The following is a 23438-nucleotide window of genomic DNA, read 5'->3' as shown; positions in this document are numbered from 1 at the left end:
ACATTAAATAAATAATACAATGAAAATCAATGGGATCCAATGTTGTTTTGGACCCCATTGACTTTCATTGTGTGGGAAAAAAAGAAGAAAAAGAAAACCTTCAAAATATTATCCTTTGAGTTCCACAGAAGAAAGTAAAGCCCCTTTCACACAGAGATTCCGGAAAATATCCTGATATTGTGCCCCGGTATTTGTCCAAGGAATGTTTGATTTTGGTTCATTCACACCGTCAGAGATTTCCCAGAATCGGTGCGTGCATTCACACACATCCCTTAAAGATAAGTTAAGCTTCCAAAGCCATGAACTGAAAATACGCCAGACTGAACACACGCTGTAAATGTATGAGTGAGGTCGCGCTTACCTCAGCTCATTCATCACGATGAATGTAATCTGACTCCTGCAGCGTTTGTGCTGTGACACTCACACGGCGACTCACTCTTTATATTGAACAGACACGTTCAGTTTTTAATTGTAGTGTCTGTTCTCTAACTGAACTGATTTTATAAAACTGAACGCGGTGGAAAAGTGATCCAGTATTCCAATAGCGGCGGCTTTGGGAGTGGCCTCACAGGGCTATGAAGCAATGCATTCTGGGAATTGTTGTCTTTCATCATGAGATAAAAATATTTTTTTTGTCTCTTCTCAGCCTAGAAGGCACCAAATTCAAAATTAATTTCACATTTCTACTATATTAATGACCCAATTCGAATACAGATTAATCTTCCCAGCGCTGAAGTACCCCTTTAAGTTTGCTTGTGATCTACCATTCCTCTCTTGAGAAATAATGCTTGTGAAATTTTTTCTTGATTCTATCATAAACTAGCACAACGCATACAGTTGCCCCTTATGCCATTGAATAAGGCTTTTGTTTAAACAGGGACCGATCCCGGAAATGTTACTAGGTCCCCATTCCAGGATCAAAATGCCGGGACATGTTTGTGTTCACACAGAAGGCACTCTGGTAATTTTCCGGGATGAACATGCTGTGTGAAAGGGGCTTGAGTAATACAGGTTTAGAACAAAATGGCGTGTAAATGGTGACAGAATTTTTGGATGAACTATCAGTATCACTATCAAGAAAGATGTGTCATGCACTAAAATTCACACAGATTAATTATTATTACATTTGGAGCCCTCATTCCTGAAAATGTGGAACTCTCAGGTATATAATGTAATCAATTTCACTATTCAAATACACAAAAATATTCCCCGCACAAAATATTAATTCAAAAGCGCTTAGGCAAAAACAAGTCCATTATTGATTCACCTCATTATTAAGACCATGCATTCAGTAAATGCGAGGAGGCCAGAGATGCTGTTTTGTCTGAGTTGCAGCGAGTCTGTGAAGCGAGTCTGTTTCCTTTAAAATGCAAGAAAATGATGCCGGTCTGCAAACAGGAATACGATCAGCAAGCTTTCTTGAAATACAAAGAACAGGATACTTCAGTTAATATTACTATCCGACTGTATTATTATTAAATCTCACTATATCAGGTCTTTTTCAATACTTGACATTCTACTTTATGACTCAGAGTTTTTTGAAGCTGTATTGGACACAGGAAAAAATCCTGAGAAAGAAAAGGCAGCCTCTTGTTGTTGTTAAGGAACTGCGCATTGGATGGACTGCTATCAGTAATGTTTTGACAAGCTGGATCAGTTTAACTAGGCCAACAAGATAGTATTCACTGTCAGTCAAATCAAGATGAACAATCATTGTTGTGTAGAAGAAAAAAAAAATCAACTTTCAACATAAAATTAAAGCTAAAATACATTTTAGCTTTAATTTTACTAAGGACACATTTCTAAACGTGTATATCGTTGTGTAGCCAGTAAAATTATATACAATTGCGACAAAACACATAGACAATTGTTTTCCAGCAGCTTTGTATCCAGGCAACGTTTGCATCAGTGAGGTGAATCGGATCTAAAATGTTTGTATTAGCAGCAAATACACCTTGTATTGTGTTTTCTTATCGGATTGACCTATTTTTTTCATACACTTCTAAATGGTTTAGATTTCATGATTAAGAAGGTTATATAATATTACATAATATATAAGATGTAAAACATTTACATGACATGTAATTGAAGAGACAGGATATGAAAATAAAAGCAACAAACAAGCAGATTAAATGAACTTAAATGTAGACCACTAGGCTGTTTGCTGAAAAGGAGAAAGATGTTCCATAATAAATGCGATCTGAATAGGTTCTATAAATTTGAACTATAAGCAGTGTCTTGGCCATAATGACGATATAATGTGTTTGGTTTAAGAGGCTCATAATGAGACGGAATTATGGAAAGACTGGCAATGTTTTGACCTCTACAGGTCATTAGATGCATTTGTGTAAGGCTAAATGAGCAGACTGAATGTGGCTCCTAAGGTAAACCAGTCAAGTCAAGAAGCCATGTTAAAAATGAGATCATACAAAGAAAAAACATCAAGTCCATCTGTAACATCAGTTAGTTAGTTAGTTAGTTAGTTAGAAACACTTGAAGCATCGAAAATACATTTTGGTCCAAAAATAACAAAAACTATTCAGCATTGCCTTTCAAACCACAAATAAAGATTAAAACGGTCATGAATCAGCGTATTGATTCATGATTCGGATCGCGTGTCAATCTGCTGAAATCACGTGACATTGGTGATCCGAATCATGAATCAATACGCTGGACAGTATAGTATAGTGTGCCTACACTTAGATACGCTGTCGGACTAAATATAAAATATTTTAAACTGTGTTCTGAAGATGAACGGAGGTCTTACGGGTGTGGAACGAGCGACATTAGGGTGAGTCATTAATGACATCGATTTCATTTTTGGGTGAACTAATCCTTTAAAAGTACAGAGTTCGATACCCAACAATAGTTATGCTTCCACTTTTCAATAATAAATGATAACATCTCATCAAGTAGTACAGTTTAGCTCAAATTGTTAAATGAAGAGATACATTTATACATGACAGCAGGGCTTCGAACTTATTAGGGGTGAAAAAGGTGACAAAAACAGGATGGTGTTAATTTCAAATCAAAATATTGTGTGTAAAAGTACATAAAAAAACGTTTTTATTATTATGTTGTGGTTAAAAGTGGCATTGGTTGGCAAAATAGTAATGTTAGTAGTGAAAATAACACCAACAGCTTTAAACCAAAATAAAAGCTGACCGGGTCAGGCTAATTAACCTTCCAAGCTTGACATATTACTGAAATATTGAAAGTATATCATAACATTTCTTTAACAGATGCTTAGGTCATGGCGATGCTAGGAGTGGGCGATATGACCAGAATTGAAATCACAATAAATGAGAACAATAGGCTATTTATCATGATATATTTATTTTTTGCTTTAAATAAGGATTTTATGATATCATAATTTTTGATATCACATACCTTTCATAATTCTTGTCACCAATGTCAGTATCACAAAAAAAAAAAACTACTAGCCTAAATAAAAAATAACTCAAGCTCACTGAAGACTAGAAGGATTAGAAAGTAATTACAAGCAATAGGACAAAAAAGTAAACAAAACAATATAAAAAAAACACTGCATCGTATTCATTGTGAAAATTAAATATATATTTACTCTGATTAAAGTTACAAAAGTGGATTAGTCAAGGGCACAGAGATTTTCTCTCTTTTGTTGTTTGTTTAATATGAATGACAGACAGCAGGAAAATGAGACTGTCTAATGTTTCTCTATGGCTCTGGGTTCATTATACTGTAACTTGCATTTTCCTTCTCAGTTTACGTTTACTTTCATTTAAGCCAAAAATGACTGTTAACAGATACTTGTAAAGATGGGCATTTTGACACATACAAATATATTTAACCGTTCATGGCCAATAAAGCGCCAAATATAACCCAAGAAGGAGAAGCGGATGAGTCAGAAACAGCCTCTTCGCTGCTGACTGCGTTTCAGGCATAAAAAGACTTGTTTTACACTGCAATGCATACAATTGCATGCAAATAAAACGTTTATGACCACACAGCACAGCAACCTCACGTGAATGAGTAACTTCAGAAGGCGCGAGTCTGTTGATCTCATTCACTTTTACTCAGCCCTGTTACCTCCCCCTTTCCATTTTCAAAAACTAGACGAATCATAATAATGACGGCGAATTTCGACGAGAGGTGACATGTTTGCATCCCTGCGACAGAGTGGGTTAAGGGTCAGATAACAACACGAGGGTCAGACAAAAGGACACAAGGAGAAGTTTTTAATTTGGACAGTTTGACAAATTAGAAGCCCGTATACTTACAGTCCAGCTTTAGAATGCTTCTGACAGCATGAGTTAGTTCTTTAGCTTCCACAGCAAGAGCAGATGCAGTCCAGGGTGGTTTCTTCCCACCTCGAGATGCCTGAGACTGTGTGGCCAACTTCAGATCGCTGGGAGAACTGAAAGACAAAGACCGCAATGCTTAAATAAAGATGCTGTAAGCCATTTCAGACGTTTTGACAAACTAACATTAACGTTAACCTAACTTACGCTAAACACTTTATTTTGATGGTCCCCTTTAGACATTCTGTTGACTATAAGTAGCACGGCACCTACCTATTAGACTGTCTGTTTAATATCTGCAAACACTTGATTTTGATGATCCACCAACAGACATTCTACTGAGTAGCTTTGCAAGTGCATGTCAACTTTATTTACTAACCCTAACCTTACTCCTAACACACTACTAGACTAATCCTGCAACTAAACGCAACACTTTTGTTTTTGCCCGTCGTCCTGGAAGTGGAGGTCCTGGGCTGGTGTGGTTACATGTGGTCTGCGGTTGTGAGGCCGTTTGGATGTACAGCCAAATTCTCTGAAAACACCTTTGGAGACGGCTTATGGTAGAGAAATGAACATTTAATTCACATGGACATTCTTGCAGTCAGCATGCCAATTGCATGCTCACTTAAAACTTTTGACATCTGTGGCATTGTGAGGTGTGATATAAATACACTTTTTAGAGTGGCCTTTTATTGTGGCCAACCTAAGGCACACCTGTGCAATAATCATGCTGTCTAATCAGCATCTTGATATGCCACACCTGTGAGGTGGATGGATTATCTCAGCAAAGGAGAAATGCTCACGAACACAAATTTAGACAAATTTGTGAAAAATATTTAAGAGAAATAGGCCTTTTGTTTACATAGAACCAGTCTTAGATCTGTTAGTTCAGCTCATGAAAATTGGGGGCAAAAAAAAGTATTGCTTTTATGTTTTTGATCAGTGTATATATACATTTTTATTTTATTTTATGGTGTATTGTTTTTTTGTTGTTTTTTTAAAAACATCTCAGGTTGAAAACTGTGTCAGTCTTGTGTGATTTTCAGCCGACTTGTTATAAAAGCTGTAGAAAAGTGCACTCCATTTGACCTGAAATGAACAGAGCATGCTGGGCAGACTGGTGTAAAAGAAGAGCCCAGCAGGACATCTAGTGAAGGGTGGATTTTTGGGGAAGGGGATTCAGACCCACTGACATGAATGGACCAGTGTTATGAAAACATATTATGAAACTACCACACTTTCGGTTCATGAACTACAAAGAATTGGACTAGACTGTTTAAAACATTTAAGATTTGCTACAGTCTGAGTTGAAACTTAATGAATTGCTTGGAAAACAAAAAAACTAATTGAAAATATATTACACAAAAAGGCATAAATGTGTGATTAATTCATGTAGAACGACATTTAATATGTTATATTTTGTTAGAAATATTGTAATGCATTAGCTGTTTGTTAGTGTAGCCCAATAATCATGATCTTCTCTATTTTACTTTATTTTCACTGCCGTTCAAAAGTTTGGGGTAGTAAGATTTTTTAAAATGTTTTTAAAAACGTTTTTTTTTTTTATGCTCACCAATGCTGCATTTATTTTATAAAAAAATAATGTAATAATCATAATATTGTGAAACTGTTGGACGCAGCACAAGCCGATTGTTCTTTTACACTGGCAGCACTTGTAGCGCACAGCTGTACAGCGACTTGAGTACTGCAAATACTTTCTGTAACATGTTTTGATTTATGATGCGACCGTGTTCCCCTCTCACACATACCATATATATACACACCAATCAGGCATAACAAGTAAAGTGAATAACACTGATTATCTCTTCATCACGGCTAGTGGGTGCGATATATTTGGTAGCAAGTGAACATTTTGTCCTCAAAGTTGATAGAAGTTAAAAGCAGGAAAAAATTGGCAAGTGAAAGGATTTGAGTAAGTTTGACAAGGGCCATGAACTACAAAGAATTGGACTATACTGTTTAAAACATTTAAGATTTGCTACAGTCTGATTGAAATGTAATGAATTGCTTGGAAAACAAAGAAACTCAATGAAAATATATTACACAAAAAGACATTAATGTGTCATTAATTCATGTAGAACGCCATTTCATAGTAATACGTTATATTTTGTTAGAAATATTGCAATTTATTAGCTGTTTGTTAGTGTAGCTCAATAATCCTGATCTTCTGACAGAATTATTTTACTTTATTTTCACTTTATTAACACTGATTATCTCTAAATCACGGTACCTTTTAGTGGGTGCGATATATTTGGCAGTATTTGAAGGATTTGAGTAAGTATGACAAGGGCCAAAGTGTGATGGCCAGATGACCAGAGCATGGGTAAGATGGGCGGCCAAGGATACACATTGATACACGTGGGGAGCGAAGGCTGGCCCGTGTGGTCCGATCTAACCAATGAGATAACCGATCTAAGCTCAAATTAAGAAGTTAATGCTGGTTCTGATAGAAAGGTGTCAGAATACACAGTGCATCACAGTTTGTTGCATGTGGGGCTGCATAGCTGCATACCAGTCATGCTGACCCCTGTCCACTGCTGAAAGCACCAGCAGTGGACACTTGAGCATCAGAACTGGACCATGGAGCATTGGAAGAAGGTGGCCTGGTCTGATGAATCACGTTTTCTTTTACATCACGTGGATGGCCGGGTGTGTGCGCGTTGCTTACCTGGGTAACACATGGCACCAGGATGCACTATGGGAAGAAAGCAAGCTGGCAGAGGCAATGTGATGCTTTGGGCAATGTTCTGCTGGGAAACCTTGGGTCCTGCCATCCATGTGGATGTTACACATGTACTACCTACCTAAGCATCGTTGCAGACCATGTACACTTGTACACTACACCCTTAATGAAAAGAGTATTCTCTGTTGGCTGTTGCCTCTTTTAGCAGGATAATGCGCCCCGCCACAAAGAAAAAATGGTTTAGGAATGGTTTGAGGAGTCGACAATGATTTTTGATGTGTTGGCCTCCAAATTCCCCAGATCTCAATCCAATCGCGTATCTGTGGGATGTGCTGAACAAACAAGTCTGATCCATGGAGGCCCTGCCTCACAACTTACAGAACTTTTAAGGTTCTGTTGCTAAGGTTCTTGGTGCCAGATACCACAGCACATGTTATTCCTGACCGGTGTACAAGCTGTATATTTGAAGCTTGTATGATACAAATAATTTTAAAGTTAATACTGTACCTCCAGGTGTGATCAACAGGCTTTTGAGGTTTGGACAAAATACAATTTGAATACAAATTTTGCCTGATAGTAATGTGTTTTTGTAGCCTGACGTGGTCATACTCAATTCTAGTCAGAATATGAGTCTGAAACTGCTCCATTGGGCTGTGATTATGGGGCGTGTTTCAACCGAACCAGGAAAGACATCAATTGGATAGACGAACAACCAATCAGAGCAGCGAAGCGACACATTGCACTGCGCTGTGTTGCCAAGTCCGCGTTTTTTCCGCGGGTTGTTTTTTATGTCCGCGTGTTGAAGCGACTATTATGTGATATATAGACTCATGAGTGCGAATTTTAGCTGGCAACCTTTCCAAAATAACACACATTTACCCCCCAAACGCCATTTTTTCCCTGGAGAACCCCCCGAGAAGCTATTGTTTAGGGCTAGTAGTTGGCAACCCTGTCTGCACGCGCTGGAATACACAATCTTTGCCAGTGTTGTAAATAAATAAAATAATTTAATGATACACAGAGTACTTACCCAACATGATCATCATTTCTGAGAGAAATTGTGAAGGTGAATTTGTATACAAACAAGCTCTCCGTTTAAGATTTGAACAAATATAATCCAAGCCCCTTTCTGTCCATCATCGTCTAAAGCCTACCCTGATGATTTCATTGGTCCGAACAGTTTCTGTTCGGGGATAATCACTCCTCTATGGAGCAAGGCCAGACCGAACTGCCCGACCTAAAAAAATTGTGGGGGGGTCTAAGTTTGGCTGGCATCCAGGCTAGTGTTTTTGTGTAATGTTTTTCTCACATTTATATGGTGACTGAGAAGCACATCTTTCTTATATGATTTTATGGTGACTTTTTTTTTTTCTCGTTAACTTGACATGTATTTTGACCAAGAACAATGAGCTGTGGCTTTAATTTGGCATGAACAGCACAGCAAAAGCAGACAATCGTGGCACTTCCGCTTCTGCTGCCTTGGTGTGCAGCTTAAATGTTCTAATTCGTTAACATGAGCACTGAAAACAAAACAAAAGAAACAGCCGGAGAAAACACATGCGAATGTACTTTATTTTATTTATCTTAATATAATTATTCGCCTGATGCATTCAAGGTGACGTACAGTATAAGCTCAACAGGTCATTTAACATCATGCACCCTCTCTCAAAAAAAGGAAAACCCTATACACACTGTGGGCTGCAAATTGCTGACAGCCTTCATTTTGATTTATGAGGACATGTGTAATTTTCTAGCCCTAATAGACGAAGGCACAGTGGCCTCTTCGGTTGGTGGGGATGATCATTAGGGGAAAAAAAAGGGCTGAACATGCAGGGGGCCATGTTGATTGGACCAAATCAACATCACTGCCACAGGAAGGTGTTGTACTGACCTCTAGTCATTAACTATCCCTTTCTGTCTGTGCCCCCAAAGTCTCTCTTATAATAGAAAAGAAGGCAGAAAACTCACTCTGGAAAAAAGTTACCATTTACACACTTGTGAATACACAGCCTCCTAGAATATCAAAGGCAAACTTTAATGACTGTGTAAAGGTCCCTAAAGCAAAAGGGTCTTTATTATCAGATCATTCTTTTCTACACACCTGTTGCTAGCGAAGTATAGGGTTTCTGTAGGGAATACTCCAAATTAGATTAGGATTCGGTTGAATCATTAGGTCTGCCCTAACAAAAGACTGTATTAAAGTACAAGAATAATGTTCTTACCTGTAGCCTCTTGGACCGCTTTGGTTTTCAGACAGGAAGCCTTGGACAGCCTGTAAGGGTTTTAAAAATATAGGTGATTAGACTAGTGCATAATTGAAAGTAATATAATAATAATGTATATAAAATATAGTAATAACTTAATAATACAGTTATAATGGTTATTTATAGCAATTATGATAATAACAAACTATTTATAAATGATTATTATCATTATTATAATTACTAGGCTAGCACAAAGTTAAATATTTTAAATCAGTAATAATAATAATGCTTATTTATAGAAATAATAATAGAAAATAATAATAATAATTAATATTATTATTAATATTAATATTCATAAATAGTGCTTTACAGATATCATACAGTATATAGGTATACAAACACATTCCCATAAAAGTAAAATCTCTATCAAAATCATAGCTGATGCATGATGTCCACTATACAGTAAACAGATCTTTACAAGTCTTTACAGTAACTTCTGATCAATTTAGTGTGCCGTTGCAGAATAAAATTATTAATTTATTTTAAACGAATTACTTTCCATTATGGAATTAGACAATTAAACTGGACGCACAAGCAAAAAAGGCAGCGCAGAAGCTGTATGTGTACAGAGTGGAAGCAGCACAAGCCCATTGTCCTTTTACACTGGCGAAGAGTTACTGAAGTACCATTAACCATAAAAAGTGCAATGCAACGTCCAAGCCCATAATTATATATTACTGTCTTCTATAAATGTCATTGTATTGTTTGTTTTATGACTAAATAAATCCAGTGTGGCTGACTCAGGTGGTTACGCCTCATTTACTTCTGGAATATGTACCATTAAATTCTTAAGCAGTGAAAATATGTAAAGCACAGGTTTCGTTAGGACAGTTCTGTGACAAATGGATGATTTACACAGCCCAACAGAGTGCTAATTGATTTATGGGAATTTTTCTTTTTCCCCATAGGTGCTCTAATGAAATGGCTACTACACATTCTATGTTAACAATATGAATTCTTTTTTTTAAATGCCTGTGTTGTTTGCAAAAATGCTTGGATTGATGAAGTAGATGCACTATGATTGTGAGACTAGATTAGGGTGACCATATTTTGATTACCAAAAACAAGGACGCTCTTCCCGGCAATGAGATACTCAAAGTTTATTCAGATTCCTTATGAATTTCAATACATTTAAAGTATGCCTCCTCTGTATTGATATAACTTTTTTACATTAGGGCCAGGGCAGGACGTGAAAACAGGACATGTCCCGTTTGGTCACCCTAGACTAGATTTGCCCGCTTCATATAAGCCTAAATTGATGGTTGTCATCAGAAGAGCATTCCAGACACTCAAGCTTTTTTGGGTTTAATGAAAAAACTATATTTGGACATGGTGTGGATGCTCTTTGACAAATCAGCATATAAAGTTATATTCTAATATAAGTCATTTAATTTAATTAATTTAACAACATGAGCAATTTGTATGGTGAAACATCTTTAGGATAATAGAGTATAAATTTATGCAGTGCAGTTGGTTAAAGGGATAGTTAAACCAAAAATGAAAATTATCCCATACTCACCAGTATGACGTAGGTCTCTTCGGTGAGAATATACTAGTTCTCGCAAGAACCACGGTTTGTTTTGCTCTACGTTTCCGCGTTTGTAACCAAAACTTATGCTACGCCTGCGTCCTACGCTAGATTTTTTCAGTTTGTAAAGTTTTAAATATGGATATTTTAAACTCATCGCTTTGCTTCAGAAGGCTTTAATTAACCCCCTGGAACCTTGTGGATCATTTTCATGATGGATAGATATACTTTTATGGACTTTAATACAGAAACAGCCATTCATTCACATTATAATACTATATATATAAGAGCCAGGACTTTTTTTAAATTTAAGTCTGACTGTATCCGTCTGAAAGAAGAATCTCATATACACCTAGGGTGACTTGAGGGTGAGTAAATCATGGGCTAATTTTCATTTTTGGGTGAACTATCCCTTCAAACTTGATTGAAAATTAATATACATCACCTCCACAAACTGCAGGAGTTTACCCGTAGTGGTTTCAAAGTCCTTCTTTACAGTTTCAGTCTTCCGTAGCTGGCATTCAAGGACTTGAACCCTTTTTCTCAGATCTTGTAGATCATCCTGTGTGAACATTAGAGTTGTTATATTAAAAAAATGTTTTTGTATATTTAAATTCATGGATTCAGAAATTGTCTAACATAAATTTGTAATTAAAAATGCAACAACAACAAAAAAAACAAAAAAAATCACGCTTTGGAGATGTACTACTGGGCATGGTAAACTGCGTTGCCAGTACAGTGTTTTATACAGTGGGCTATTTATACTTTTAAACGTATTCTTGAAAGTGGGTGTGCTAAAGTAAGAAAAACAGAGTCGTATATTTTTCACAAACAACTGAAAAACGAAGAAAACTAAAATATAATCCTACTTAATCAAAAATAAACACATAAATGATGTGATAAAATAAAAGTTTATCCTGGAGACATGCAAGGTTGCTAGCCAGAGATTTCAAAAATAACCTCATCAGCCCACGTCACCCTGCAAGATCATGTTAAAGCCTTCGCAGCACATCAGCACAGTTACTGAATAATACAAAGCAAACAGTGACCTACTTTTTGTAGTACACGAGAGAGGAAAAACCCGGAGTGGGACAGTGCAGGGGATGTGGATTGTGAAGGAGAAGGTAAGGATAAAACTCTCAAAGAGGAATACCTTGCCCCGGCCAGGTTGCTCAGCTTTCTGAGACTTCATTTCAGCTATCTCAGCCTCCAGGAGGTGGATAACCTCCTCGTAGTCCATCTCCATTCCTCTGGCTTGTTTCTGAGCTGCCTCTGCCAGATGGATCCGGGTCCGCAGGGATCGGCTCTCCTCCATTGCAGATTTTGCTTCCTGCAACAGTGAAGTTCCACTTAGAGCGGCAGTGCTGAGAGTGCATGTACAGTAGGACGTTACAATGCTCAGGGGCTCTTCCCCCTAACATTACAAACTCATTGCACTTGAAGAGAAATGCCTGTACAGTCTCATCCCCCCTCCTTCCCCCATGACTTCGCACGGCATGACAAAGCACAGCTCTGCTTTTTTTAACCTATACATTTGGTTTTGTTGAAAGAGGGTTAAAAAAACAAGACATGTGCAAACAAGTTTCTATCGGTACTGGCAGAAGAGAACCAGTAAAACAAGCTGTTATATAATACAGGTATCAAAAAGATGTTTTGTTATTAATGAAAAAAACAACAACATTGGATACTTATCAGCATGCCATCGGTCAATAGCCATCAGACAAAGCAAAGGTAACCAGGCCATTGTAATTATAAAGCTGTGGGATATGATCAGAATGAACAGGTGACACGAAATATGTGGAAATCACACTGTGAGGTTCTAAAAATGAACAGTGTGTGGTAGTTCACAATTAAATCTCAAAGATTTAAATGTCTGAGTTACTTTTATATTGCAGACCTATTAGAGTAAGACTAGAAAACACATTTTACTCATCATGAGCACTATTACCTTATTTCAAACACCAGGAATAACTTATATTAACAGATAATTGCCCACTGAAAGAAGAATTTTACTTAATAGACATGATGAATCTTACATTGACTCTTTTCCAGCAGAGAGGCATATTATAAATGAGCACTTACATCCATTTAACGTCAATTAGTTATGGAGAATAGCTGAAGCTTATTATAGTGAGTATGCATTGGTTACAGTTAATGCAATTTTCAAAGAATGTGGAATTCAAAGGGACATATAAATATGTCCCGGAAACCCTGAGAAACAGAAAAAAAAACAAGGCTGGGAAAAAATAAGAATTCAAAGAACAACGGAAGCTAGTGTTAGAAATATTTCCATAGTGCCAAATGATTATATTCACACACACACACACACACACACACACACACACACACACACACACACACACACACACACACACACACACACACACACACACACACACACACACACACACACACACACACACACACACACACACACACACACACACACACACACACACACACACACACAAATCATTTATTATGCTGATTTGGAGCTCAAGAAACATTTCTTATTATCAATGTTGAAAACAGTTGTGCTGCTTTGAAAGTTCAAAATAAAGTTATATAAAAGTTAAATAAAACAGGAATTGGGTAGGACTAAGGGATGTAGAATAAGGTCATGCAGAATAAGGCATTAATATGTGCTTTATAAATACTAATAAACAGCCAATATCCTAGTAATATGCAAGCTAATAAGTAACTTGTGAGAGCTTTAGATGATAAACTAAAGTGTTGTTTCCCATATTATATTTGAAAGTTTTAGTCTGCACCAATGTGTATATTATATTTTATTTGTGTGTATGTATAAATATGTTAATACGTGTTATGTTTTAATGTTATTTAAAGTACATTATGGTAAATAATTTGCTTTCTACATATAAGAAACATTTAAGCCACGGATAAATTATAAATGTTAGCTAGATTATGTTCATTGCCTGTCTAGCGATGTATGTTTATGCTAAAATATATTTAAATAATGTTTTTTTTTTTTTTTTTTTTTTATAAAGTGTAGTGAGTTGGCTTACGTGATTTATGACAGTGAGCGTCTATGCTTTTTAGGGAGCGAACATGTCACTACCAGTGCACTGGTATGATTTTAGGAATGAGATAGCCCTTAAAGGGCTATAAAGTTCACCCAAAATTTTATATATGAATGTCATTCTTCTTTTATTGTACGAATATAGTTGATACAGTTAAAAAATTTCCTGTCTCTTCCAAGTATTATAATGGCAGTGAATGGCAGCTTTGAAGACCAAAAAAGTGCATCCATTCATTATAAAAGTAAACCATACAGTTCCAGGGGGTTAATAAAGCCTTCTGAAGCGAACTTACGGAAAAAGTGTAACTGCCGCAACGATGGTGTCGGACATTTTGAACTGTGAGGGGCGTTACACTTTCTTCGCAAGTTGAACACGGAAGGAGGTCTGGTGAAAGCTATATATTTTACTTGATAAAGTTTTAAATATGGATATTTTTCTTACACAAACCCATCGATTTGCTTCAAAAGATCTTTGTTAACCTCCCGGAGCCACGTGGATTACTTTTATAATGGATGGATGCATTTTTTTGGTCTTCAGATTTTGGAAAATCAATATAGATTGTGCTGCCTGATTGTGCTTGTATTATGCTGCCATTCATTGCCCTCATAATGCTCAGATGAGACAGGACATTTTTTAATAAAACTCTGATTGTATTTGTCTGAAAGAATAATGTCATATACACCTAGGATGGCTTGGAGATGAGTAAGTCTTGGGTTAATTTTCATGATTAATTCAATCATTAGATGAACTATCCCTTTAAAATGGCTGAATCCTTGATCAGTGCCTTGACTACTGAACTAGGGAGCTGACTGAGATGTACCTATAGATTTTTTTTTTTTGCAGAGCAGGGCTCTTTAAAAACCAAAACAATTTCTTTATCGTATCTATAACCCTAGTGCACGATTCATAGATAAGATTTAAATGGTTATTGGCCACATGGACAAGTCACGCCTCACACTGGTCACGGCTGCCCCCGCACGTTTTACTGTAATGTAGCCGAGTGTGCTCTGCGTGGACGGTGATGTTGCCTGCACATTTCTTGCAAGAGAGGAGGCTTAAAAGCCCACAGCTTCGATGCTGAAAAGCCCGTCAGCCTACCTGTTACTCTAATGGCAGCTATAGAAGGTAAAGTGTGGGTGGAGGTGAAAAGAGCAGAAAGGATTCAGCAATACCGAACAAAGTTACATGGAGGGCTTTAAAAAGCCTTGGTTTCACACCATGGGCAGCGTAGTATATCTATTAGCGCGCCAACGTGATGAACTGGATACGAACTGAGCCCTCTGTAGTGCTCCAGGAGGGAGCAGCTGCACTGACTCCGCAGACTGGAGCAAAGCACTCTGGGAAGGGGAGACAGAAGTTGCATTGACCCTGACGCCAATTGAAACGCCACAGGGCCTCGAACAGCTGACCAAACATTCAGTGTGTCTCTTTGATAAAGAGTATAATGGCATTTTCCTCTTTATTTAGATCATCTCATAAGGTCAGCCACAAGTGAAATTGCAGTTGAATGGCTTTGCAAGAGAAAAGCAGCAGGGTCCATACGGGGGCATTAATAGTTCACCAAAAACCATATACCATACTTATAAACTAGTTTTTACATTTTATAAGAAAATGTGAGGGGTGCCTCCTGCCCAAAACATCCATCACGTGTTTTAGGTGTTTTTCAAATGTTGCTATGTGGTTGCTTAATGGCCGAAGTAAAAAATAGCCATATAGCTGATATTCTGATCTATAGATATGACTCCGGTCCCTCTTTCAATGCCAGTTAGGTGGATATTTGTTGCCCATTTTATCAAAAGCTGGGGTTCATACAATTTTGAATGCTTTTTAAAGAACTTTCTTATGCACACCAAGACTGCACGATCAAAACTACAGTAAAACTGTAATACATTTACCATTTAAAATAACAGTTTTGCATTTTTGTATATTTTAAAATGTAATTTATTATTTTTAGCAGCCAATACAGTCTTCATGTCCCATGATCCTTCAGAAATAATTATAATATGCTGATTTGGCGCTCAAGAATAATTTCTTATTATTATCAATGTCAATAACAGTTGTGTTGCTTAATATTTTCGTTGAAATCATGATACATTTTTGCAGGATTAAAAAGAAAGTTGGAAAGAACAGCATTTATTTGAAATAGAAATCTTTTGTAACATACATGCTGTCATTTTTGATCAAATGAATGGGTCTGTGCTGAATAAAATAATGAATTTCTTACTGACTCTAAACTTTTGAACAGATGAAAATCTGTTTGCTTAGAAAGGTAAAAGCACACCTCTTCTCAATCAATTAAAGTCCAATTAATCATGCATAGAATCCTGGAGCTCTTTAGATTTGGGTTTACGTAACAGGCACTTCTGAGGCTCTGAGACACAACTCAAAAGGGCTAGCGGGAGCCTGTTTCTTTATAACTAATAGGAAAAAAAACGATTTCCAAACACCGATTGCCATCCCTCAATGCCCTACATACTTCATCTCCCACATGATGTTCTAATGTGGGTGTTTTTAAGCTTCCTGTAGTGAGCACAATGCACTGAAAATAGATATTTGGATATTGCTCATAGAATATATTTTTATAGTTCTGTACAGTGCTGCTGAGAAAATAATGCCGTTTCAGCATTTAGCATTTTATGTACAGAGCACCTTCTTCATCTATAATGGCACATGTGGCTAGAGCTCCCCCTTGTGGCAAATCTAACACAGTATAGTGACAATGGAATAAAGAACAATGTCAAAAAACAACAACAATGGAATGTATGGAAATTCAGAAACATAAGGTTAAAGGCCGGTTTCACACTTGTTGTAGCTGTAAACTGCTTAAATTGACAAGATTTTGTTAGATTTTAGAATAGAAAGTGCTGTTGAGCCTGTTGTTACAAGTGAAACCTCTACCAATTTAAAAAAAAAAAAAAAAAAAAAAAAAATAGGCGAGTAGCTTGCTTAATTATTTTACATTGCCTCATAAAAGTCTATAATGCAAAATGATTGTGTTGATAATTAAGTTGCAAACTCTTCTAGCAGCTAAGCTTTTGCACTGCACTGTGCACATATACAGTGTTAATGCTGTGACCTGCTAATATGGGCACTAAAATAAATGTGTGCCATTTACGCGCTGCTTGCGGTGCGAAACAAGCCTAAGAATGAGTTGCGTACCTGTTTAACTTTTGTCAGTTCCTGCTGCATCTTATGATTAAGGCTCTCGGATTCTGCAAGCTTATCCTGTTAGAACAGAGATCTTCGCATGAGTCAGCATTAGAGTTAGCTCACTCATTCTAGCAAATAGGATTAATGAGAGCCTCACTCAATAACACATGATTGAATGTCACACATTCCAGCATGTGACAATGTTTAAAACTGTTGTCATAGTGGTACCTGCATTCTCTGGAGCTCTCTCAAGGCCTCAATGTGGTCTTTTCTTAGTCTCTCCATCTCATCCAGATCATCAGAGTCTGATAATGATGGCTTGTAAAATAATAAATAATGTTTTAATAATTGTTACCACAATGTGATAATTCAGCCATGACATTTATCTATTCTATTCTCTTGTATTTTATTTTCTATTATATAATGAAACATGATCATTCATAGAAAATTGCATATTGTGATAAAGTTCATTATTTTCCATAATGTAATGATAAAAATTAAATCATATATTTTAGATTCATTGCACACCAACTGAAATACTTCAGGTCTTTTATTGTTTTAATACTGATGATTTTGGCATTCAGCTCATGAAAACCCAAAATTCCTATCTCAAAAAATAAGCATATCATCAAAAGGTTCTCTAAACGAGCTATTAACCTAATCATCTGAATCAACTAATTAACTCTAAACACCTGCAAAAGATTCCTGAGGCTTTTAAAAACTCCCATTCTGGTTCATTACTCAAAACCGCAATCATGGGTAAGACTGCCGACCTGACTGCTGTCCAGAAGGCCATCATTGACACCCTCAAGCGAGAGGGTAAGACACAGAAAGAAATTTCTGAACGAATAGGCTGTTCCCAGAGTGCTGTATCAAGGCACCTCAGTGGGAAGTCTGTGGGAAGGAAAAAGTGTGGCAAAAAACGCTGCACAACGAGAAGAGGTGACCGGACCCTGAGGAAGATTGTGGAGAAGGGCCGAATCCAGACCTTGGGGGACCTGTGGAAGCAGTGGACTGAGTCTGGAGTAGAAACATCCCGAGCCACCTTGCACAGGCGTGTCCAGGAAATGGGCTACAGGTGCCGCATTCCCCAGGTCAAGCCACTTTGGGCTACAGAGAAGCAGCACTGGACTATTGCTCAGTGGTCCAAAGTACTTTTTTCGGATGAAAGCAAATTTTGCATGTCATTCAGAAATCAAAGTGCCAGAGTCTGGAGGAAGAATGCCAAAATATCTGAAGTCCAGTGTCAAGTACCCACAGTCAGTGATGGGGTGCCATGTCAGCTGCTGGTGTTGGTCCACTGTATTTTATCAAGGGCAGGGTCAATGCAGATAGCGATCAGAACATTTTGGAGCACTTCATGCTTCCATCTGCTGAAAAGAGATGAATGTCTTTTCAGATGAATGATGAATGAAGAGATTTATGGAGATGAAGATTTGTTTTTTCAGCACGACCTGGCACCTGCTCACAGTGCCAAAACCACTGGTAAATGGTTTACTGACCATGGTATTACTGTGCTCGATTGGCCTGCCAACTCTCCTGACCTGAACCCCATAGAGAATCTCTGGGAAGTTTTCCTTCCCACTATGTTTCATATATATGAAACATTATATTAAATCAAATGAAAATTATAAATTATAATTCATCAGTTATTTAGTATGCATGTTTCTGCAGCAATAAGAAATAAAAAAGGTTTGCACTTACTGTAGGGTTTGATGGACAATCTGTGAGATCATCTGATGTCAATCTAGCTACTTCCTGTTCCGAGTCAGACTTAGACGGTAGTTTAAAGAGTTCCTTTGCCACGGTTTCAAAATCTAACAGTAGGAAAAAATCTTATGAAGATATGTTCAGTTACACAACATATATATAAAAATAAACTTGAAATAATGGACTGCACAAGTAGGGAGAGTAAAGAAGATATCAGTCTATAAACCACTACAACATAATGAGGACTGACAGAAATTATTCTCACCGCCATGAGCCACTATCCCTCCTGGGTTTAAACGCAGTCTTTCTCTCAAAGTCAGGACCTGAGAGTCAGTAGGCTTCAATCCCAGCACCTCCAGTGTCTGTGGACAGAACAACTGGCCTTTTAGAGCATGTCATTACACCAGCATGTGCTCACTGCCTCTCTCTCTCTCTCTCTCTCTCTCTCTCTCTCTCTCTCTCTCTCTCTCTCTCTCTCTCTCTCTCTCTCTCTCTCTCTCTCTCTCACACACACACACACACACACACACACACACATCAATGTCTTTGTATTAATACACACACACACACACACACGCACACACACGCACACACACGCACACACACATTTATGCTAATATATTTATATATATATATATATATATATATATATATATATATATATATATATATATATATATTAATTTTAAATGACCTTCTGAAGTAGAACGCTTTCTAAAAATTGCCATTGCTTTAGACTGTTTTCCATATCAACAGATCTACAGACTGTGCTGTATTGTACTGAAGCTGTGGCACAGTCTTTATTGATTTTCCCAGCATACCACAGTAGAAGAGGATATGGGATTTCACGCTAACTGCACATATTGTTCAACAGTGGGATTAACTCCCTCCACACATGATAGTAAAACCAAAAAAGATCAATACAGTACTGAGACTGATGGATAACTAATCATTAAAGCCCGCCGGGGGGTTGACCAGCGTTTGACCTTGCCGTAAACATGAGATGTTTCTGTAACTCTGTACTTTGACAGATACTGTCATTCTCTAATTGAGTGGATATAAATTATGGAGACCTGCTCTATTTTCTCGGACTTGAGTTCAAAGCTGGGAGTTGAGGTTGGAGGTTTCGAGGGTCTGCAGGTATTGCTGGGATTACAGGCAGCGGTTGCATCTGGGTAAAGAGAAAGAGAATCCAAATAAGATAAACTGCACAAAAAAAGCTTTTTGGCAAAACATCTGTTTGTGATTTTGGTAAAGCACATCACATGTTTTAGTAAGACTCTTATGTAACTCAAAGAGAGTATAATTTATGTGAGTAGATTCCTCACAGTGGTGGCCCAAAAAAGTATTTGGGTATATATATATATACCCATATATATATATATATATATATATATATATATATATATATATATATATATATATATATATATATATATATATATATATATATATATATATATATATATATATATATATATATATATATATATATATATATATATATAAAATTTAAGGTTCAGTAAGTTAAAAAAAAAAAGAAAAGAAAAAAAAGAAAAGAAAAAAGAAAGAACTTAAAAAAAGAAAAGAAATGATTTATTCCATTCAACAAATATGCATTAAAGATTAAATAAGGTAAAGACATTTATACTATTACAAAATATTTTAAAATGTTATATTTCAACTAAATATATATTTAAAATCAGTAAAAATATTAAGCAAGAAGTTTTTCTTGAGCACCCTCAGCAAGCATATTATATCAGCATATTAAAATGATTTCTGAGGGATTGTGACATTGAAGACTTTGAAAATTAATAAATTACATTAAAAAAAATTAAATACAAAACAATTATTTAAATTATAATAATATTATTTCTCAATATCCATTTTACTGTATTTTCATTAAATAAATGCAGCCTTGGTGAGCATAAGACACATTAATATAAACATTATAAACATTTTAATGGTAGCCTAAGTGTTACTTAATTGCCCAAAAAGTCTAAATAATTTTTGAGGCACTCAGCAGTTAAACACTCATTCAAATATTGCGGCATTATATTTATCTCTAATGATGGCTTGTATAAATGCTTTGTGTACAAGCAGGAATTAATATTGTTTGAACAGGATGTTTTTTTCCCCTCCATAAACTCCACCACAACCAGATCTGGAGAGAAAGCACAATGCTTTTCTCAAAATTGTGCCACTCTTGTCAAATCCTCTTACGATGAATAACGGTGTGTTACTGAGCTCATGGGTATGTGCTCTGACCAGGAACTCATTATCATTATTATTTATTGTTCACTCATTCATTATCCGCATATTTGTTTATCTTTTTTGAAGAGGGATTTATTTCCTGACAATGATTTCTTGAAAATTCAAAGCCCTTTTAAAAAAAATATCAGACAGTTGCCCTCACAAATTTGGATGACTCCCAATCATGAATCGATACGCTGATTGATTTCACTTGAGCAATACTCTGCTGGCTGTCTTCTTTAAAATGAGACCAGACTTATGGCTATATTTCAAAGCGTTCTTGAATTGTAACCATTTAAGTTTGGATAGTGAATTTTCATGTATATTTTCAAAAAGGGGGATGACAGTTAACAGGTTAAAGTAGAACAATTGAAAGTGGTGGACCATCAATTACTATAAAATACAAGTTTTTCTCTAGTTTATGTTGGGCACAATTGTTGGCACCCAATTACTGCAATGTCCTTTTCCCAAGATAACAGCTCTGAATCTTCTACTATAATGCCCAATGAGTGTGGAAAACAGCTGACAAAAGATCAGAGACCATTTTCTTTTCTCTCTTCTCAGGTCAGTCCAAGCACATACCGAAACATTTGGAAACAGTAATGTACTTCATTTTATATTTGTCGTTCAGTACAGCTGGTTAAATCTGCCCTAAATCGCAGCCGAGAGGAGCTTTATCTAAGGTTCTCGTCAATGAAATGAAACTCTGTCCTGAACAGAGTTCAGTATCCTCGATTTCACCTGGAGTTATGTCATGTTGATGGTAATATCCATTTTTAGAACCATGCCAGCTGGATTATTTTGAGTTACAAACACAGCATCTCATCAGCACATGACTGTAAACTTCTGCTGAACAGGTAGCCTAATCCAGGTTATGCCAGAATGTTTCTTATTTATGAGTTTTAGATCTATTCATAGTGCATCAGAATGTGAAAGACTGCACAGACATGTGTTTCCACTTACTTTAACTACTATTTGTAACTACTACTTCTGGATAATTTTCTAGAATAATCTACATTATGACACAATCTTGTATTAAATTTAAGAGGGAATGCAAGGTTGCAGTACCAGAGTTGGCCACTGTGGTGCAGGCACTCTCAAGTGAGGACATAGGGGTGAGATTAGGTTTTCCTGTTGTTGGTCGTACCTGAAAGGAAATTGAAGCCTTTAAGAAAACATCGACCACACTATCTGAAGCAGATCTGAAATAAGTCTCTGTTACCAGACTGTAATGAGCCACAGTTTAATGTCTTACCTTAGTAAGTTCTACAGAAGGCAACGTCTCACTTCCAGAGTTGGGGGTGTTGGCTATCTTGGGAACAAGACCTCCAGGTAGAGTTGCTCCCCCAAGTCCAATGGGCCTGAGTTGGGGGGCTGTACTGGAAGGAGGTTGAAGGGAGATAGGGCTGTGTGGTCCATTGCTGGAGCCTGATGAAGACCTTCGTCTGATAAACGCTATCTCTACTGTAGGGTCTGGTCTGCAGGGACAAACAGTGACACGTGTAAACATATGACCTTACAGTCTCTCACCATCCAGCTGCATGCTTCTTGGACAGAACTAAACTCTCATAATGTATTATGTATATTTTTCTTATATTGTCATTCAGGAAAGGCTGAATTAATCCTCAAACAAATATTTGAACAGTTATGAATCATACGCTGATTCATTACCGTTCTAATCTTTGTTTGAGGATTGAAAACAAACATGGAAGTGAAGACAATGCTGAATAAAGTCGTAGTTTTTGTTATTTTGGGACCAAAATGTATTTTTGATGCTTCAAGAGATTCTAACTAACCCACAGATGCCACATATGGACTACTTGATGTTTTTATTCCCTTTCTGGTCCTTCTGGAAAGGGAGAGTATACTGTGCATACGTTTTCAATGGAGAGGCAGAATCTCTCGAACTAAATATAAAATATCTTAAAGTATGTTCCGAAGATGAACGGAGGTCTTACGGGTGTAGAACGACATAAGGGTGAGTCATTAATGACATAAATTTAATTTTTGGGTGCACTAACCCTTTAAGGGTTGCACAGACTAGTAGACTTTAAAGGGATAGTTCATCCAACAAAAAAAAAACATTTAAATTTGGTCATTACTTACTCATCTTCAAGTTGTTCCAAACCTGTATACGTGTTTTTCAAAAGAAGATATTTTGAAGAATTTTGGTAATCAGACAGTTGATGGACCCCATTGATTTCCATAGAAGGAATAAAAATACTATGGAAGTCAATGGGGTCCATCAACTGTCTGGTTACCAACATTCTTTACAATATGTTTTGTGTTCAGCAGAAGAAAGAAATTCATACAGGTTTGGAATAACTTCAGGGTGAGTAAATAAAGACAACAATTTTGGGTGAACTATCCCATAAAACTATCACGTTAAGCTTGACATTACCTTTGAAGTCCACTTTTACTTTGTTTCCAAACAATAAAAATGATGAATAAATGCATACTCAGAAAGAATTCCACAAGATATGATTAATTATAACATCTGGATGCTCA

General features: G+C 36.7%; 1 protein-coding gene across 5 annotated transcripts in view; it reads right to left on the bottom strand.

Moving 5' to 3' along the window:
- stxbp4 (syntaxin binding protein 4) overlaps window positions 1–23438 on the bottom strand; it is a 46188-nt gene that overhangs the window by 8489 nt on the left and 14261 nt on the right. For all 5 annotated transcript variants that reach the window (XM_067429173.1, XM_067429172.1, XM_067429175.1 and 2 more), the window contains 11 exons: window positions 22186–22408; window positions 21999–22077; window positions 19751–19848; window positions 18943–19039; window positions 18672–18784; window positions 17196–17285; window positions 16977–17042; window positions 11930–12106; window positions 11222–11338; window positions 9207–9256; window positions 4260–4396 (listed from right to left, as the gene is read on the bottom strand). In XM_067429173.1, the coding sequence (XP_067285274.1) occupies window positions 4260–4396; window positions 9207–9256; window positions 11222–11338; window positions 11930–12106; window positions 16977–17042; window positions 17196–17285; window positions 18672–18784; window positions 18943–19039; window positions 19751–19848; window positions 21999–22077; window positions 22186–22408 (1247 nt within the window). The remainder of the gene's footprint in view (window positions 1–4259; window positions 4397–9206; window positions 9257–11221; window positions 11339–11929; window positions 12107–16976; window positions 17043–17195; window positions 17286–18671; window positions 18785–18942; window positions 19040–19750; window positions 19849–21998; window positions 22078–22185; window positions 22409–23438) is intronic.

The sequence above is a fragment of the Pseudorasbora parva genome, chromosome 21 (genome assembly GCF_024679245.1).
Source record: "Pseudorasbora parva isolate DD20220531a chromosome 21, ASM2467924v1, whole genome shotgun sequence".
In the NCBI taxonomy this organism is placed as follows: Eukaryota; Metazoa; Chordata; class Actinopteri; order Cypriniformes; family Gobionidae; genus Pseudorasbora; species Pseudorasbora parva.
This window is presented reverse-complemented; position numbering and strand designations above follow the sequence as displayed.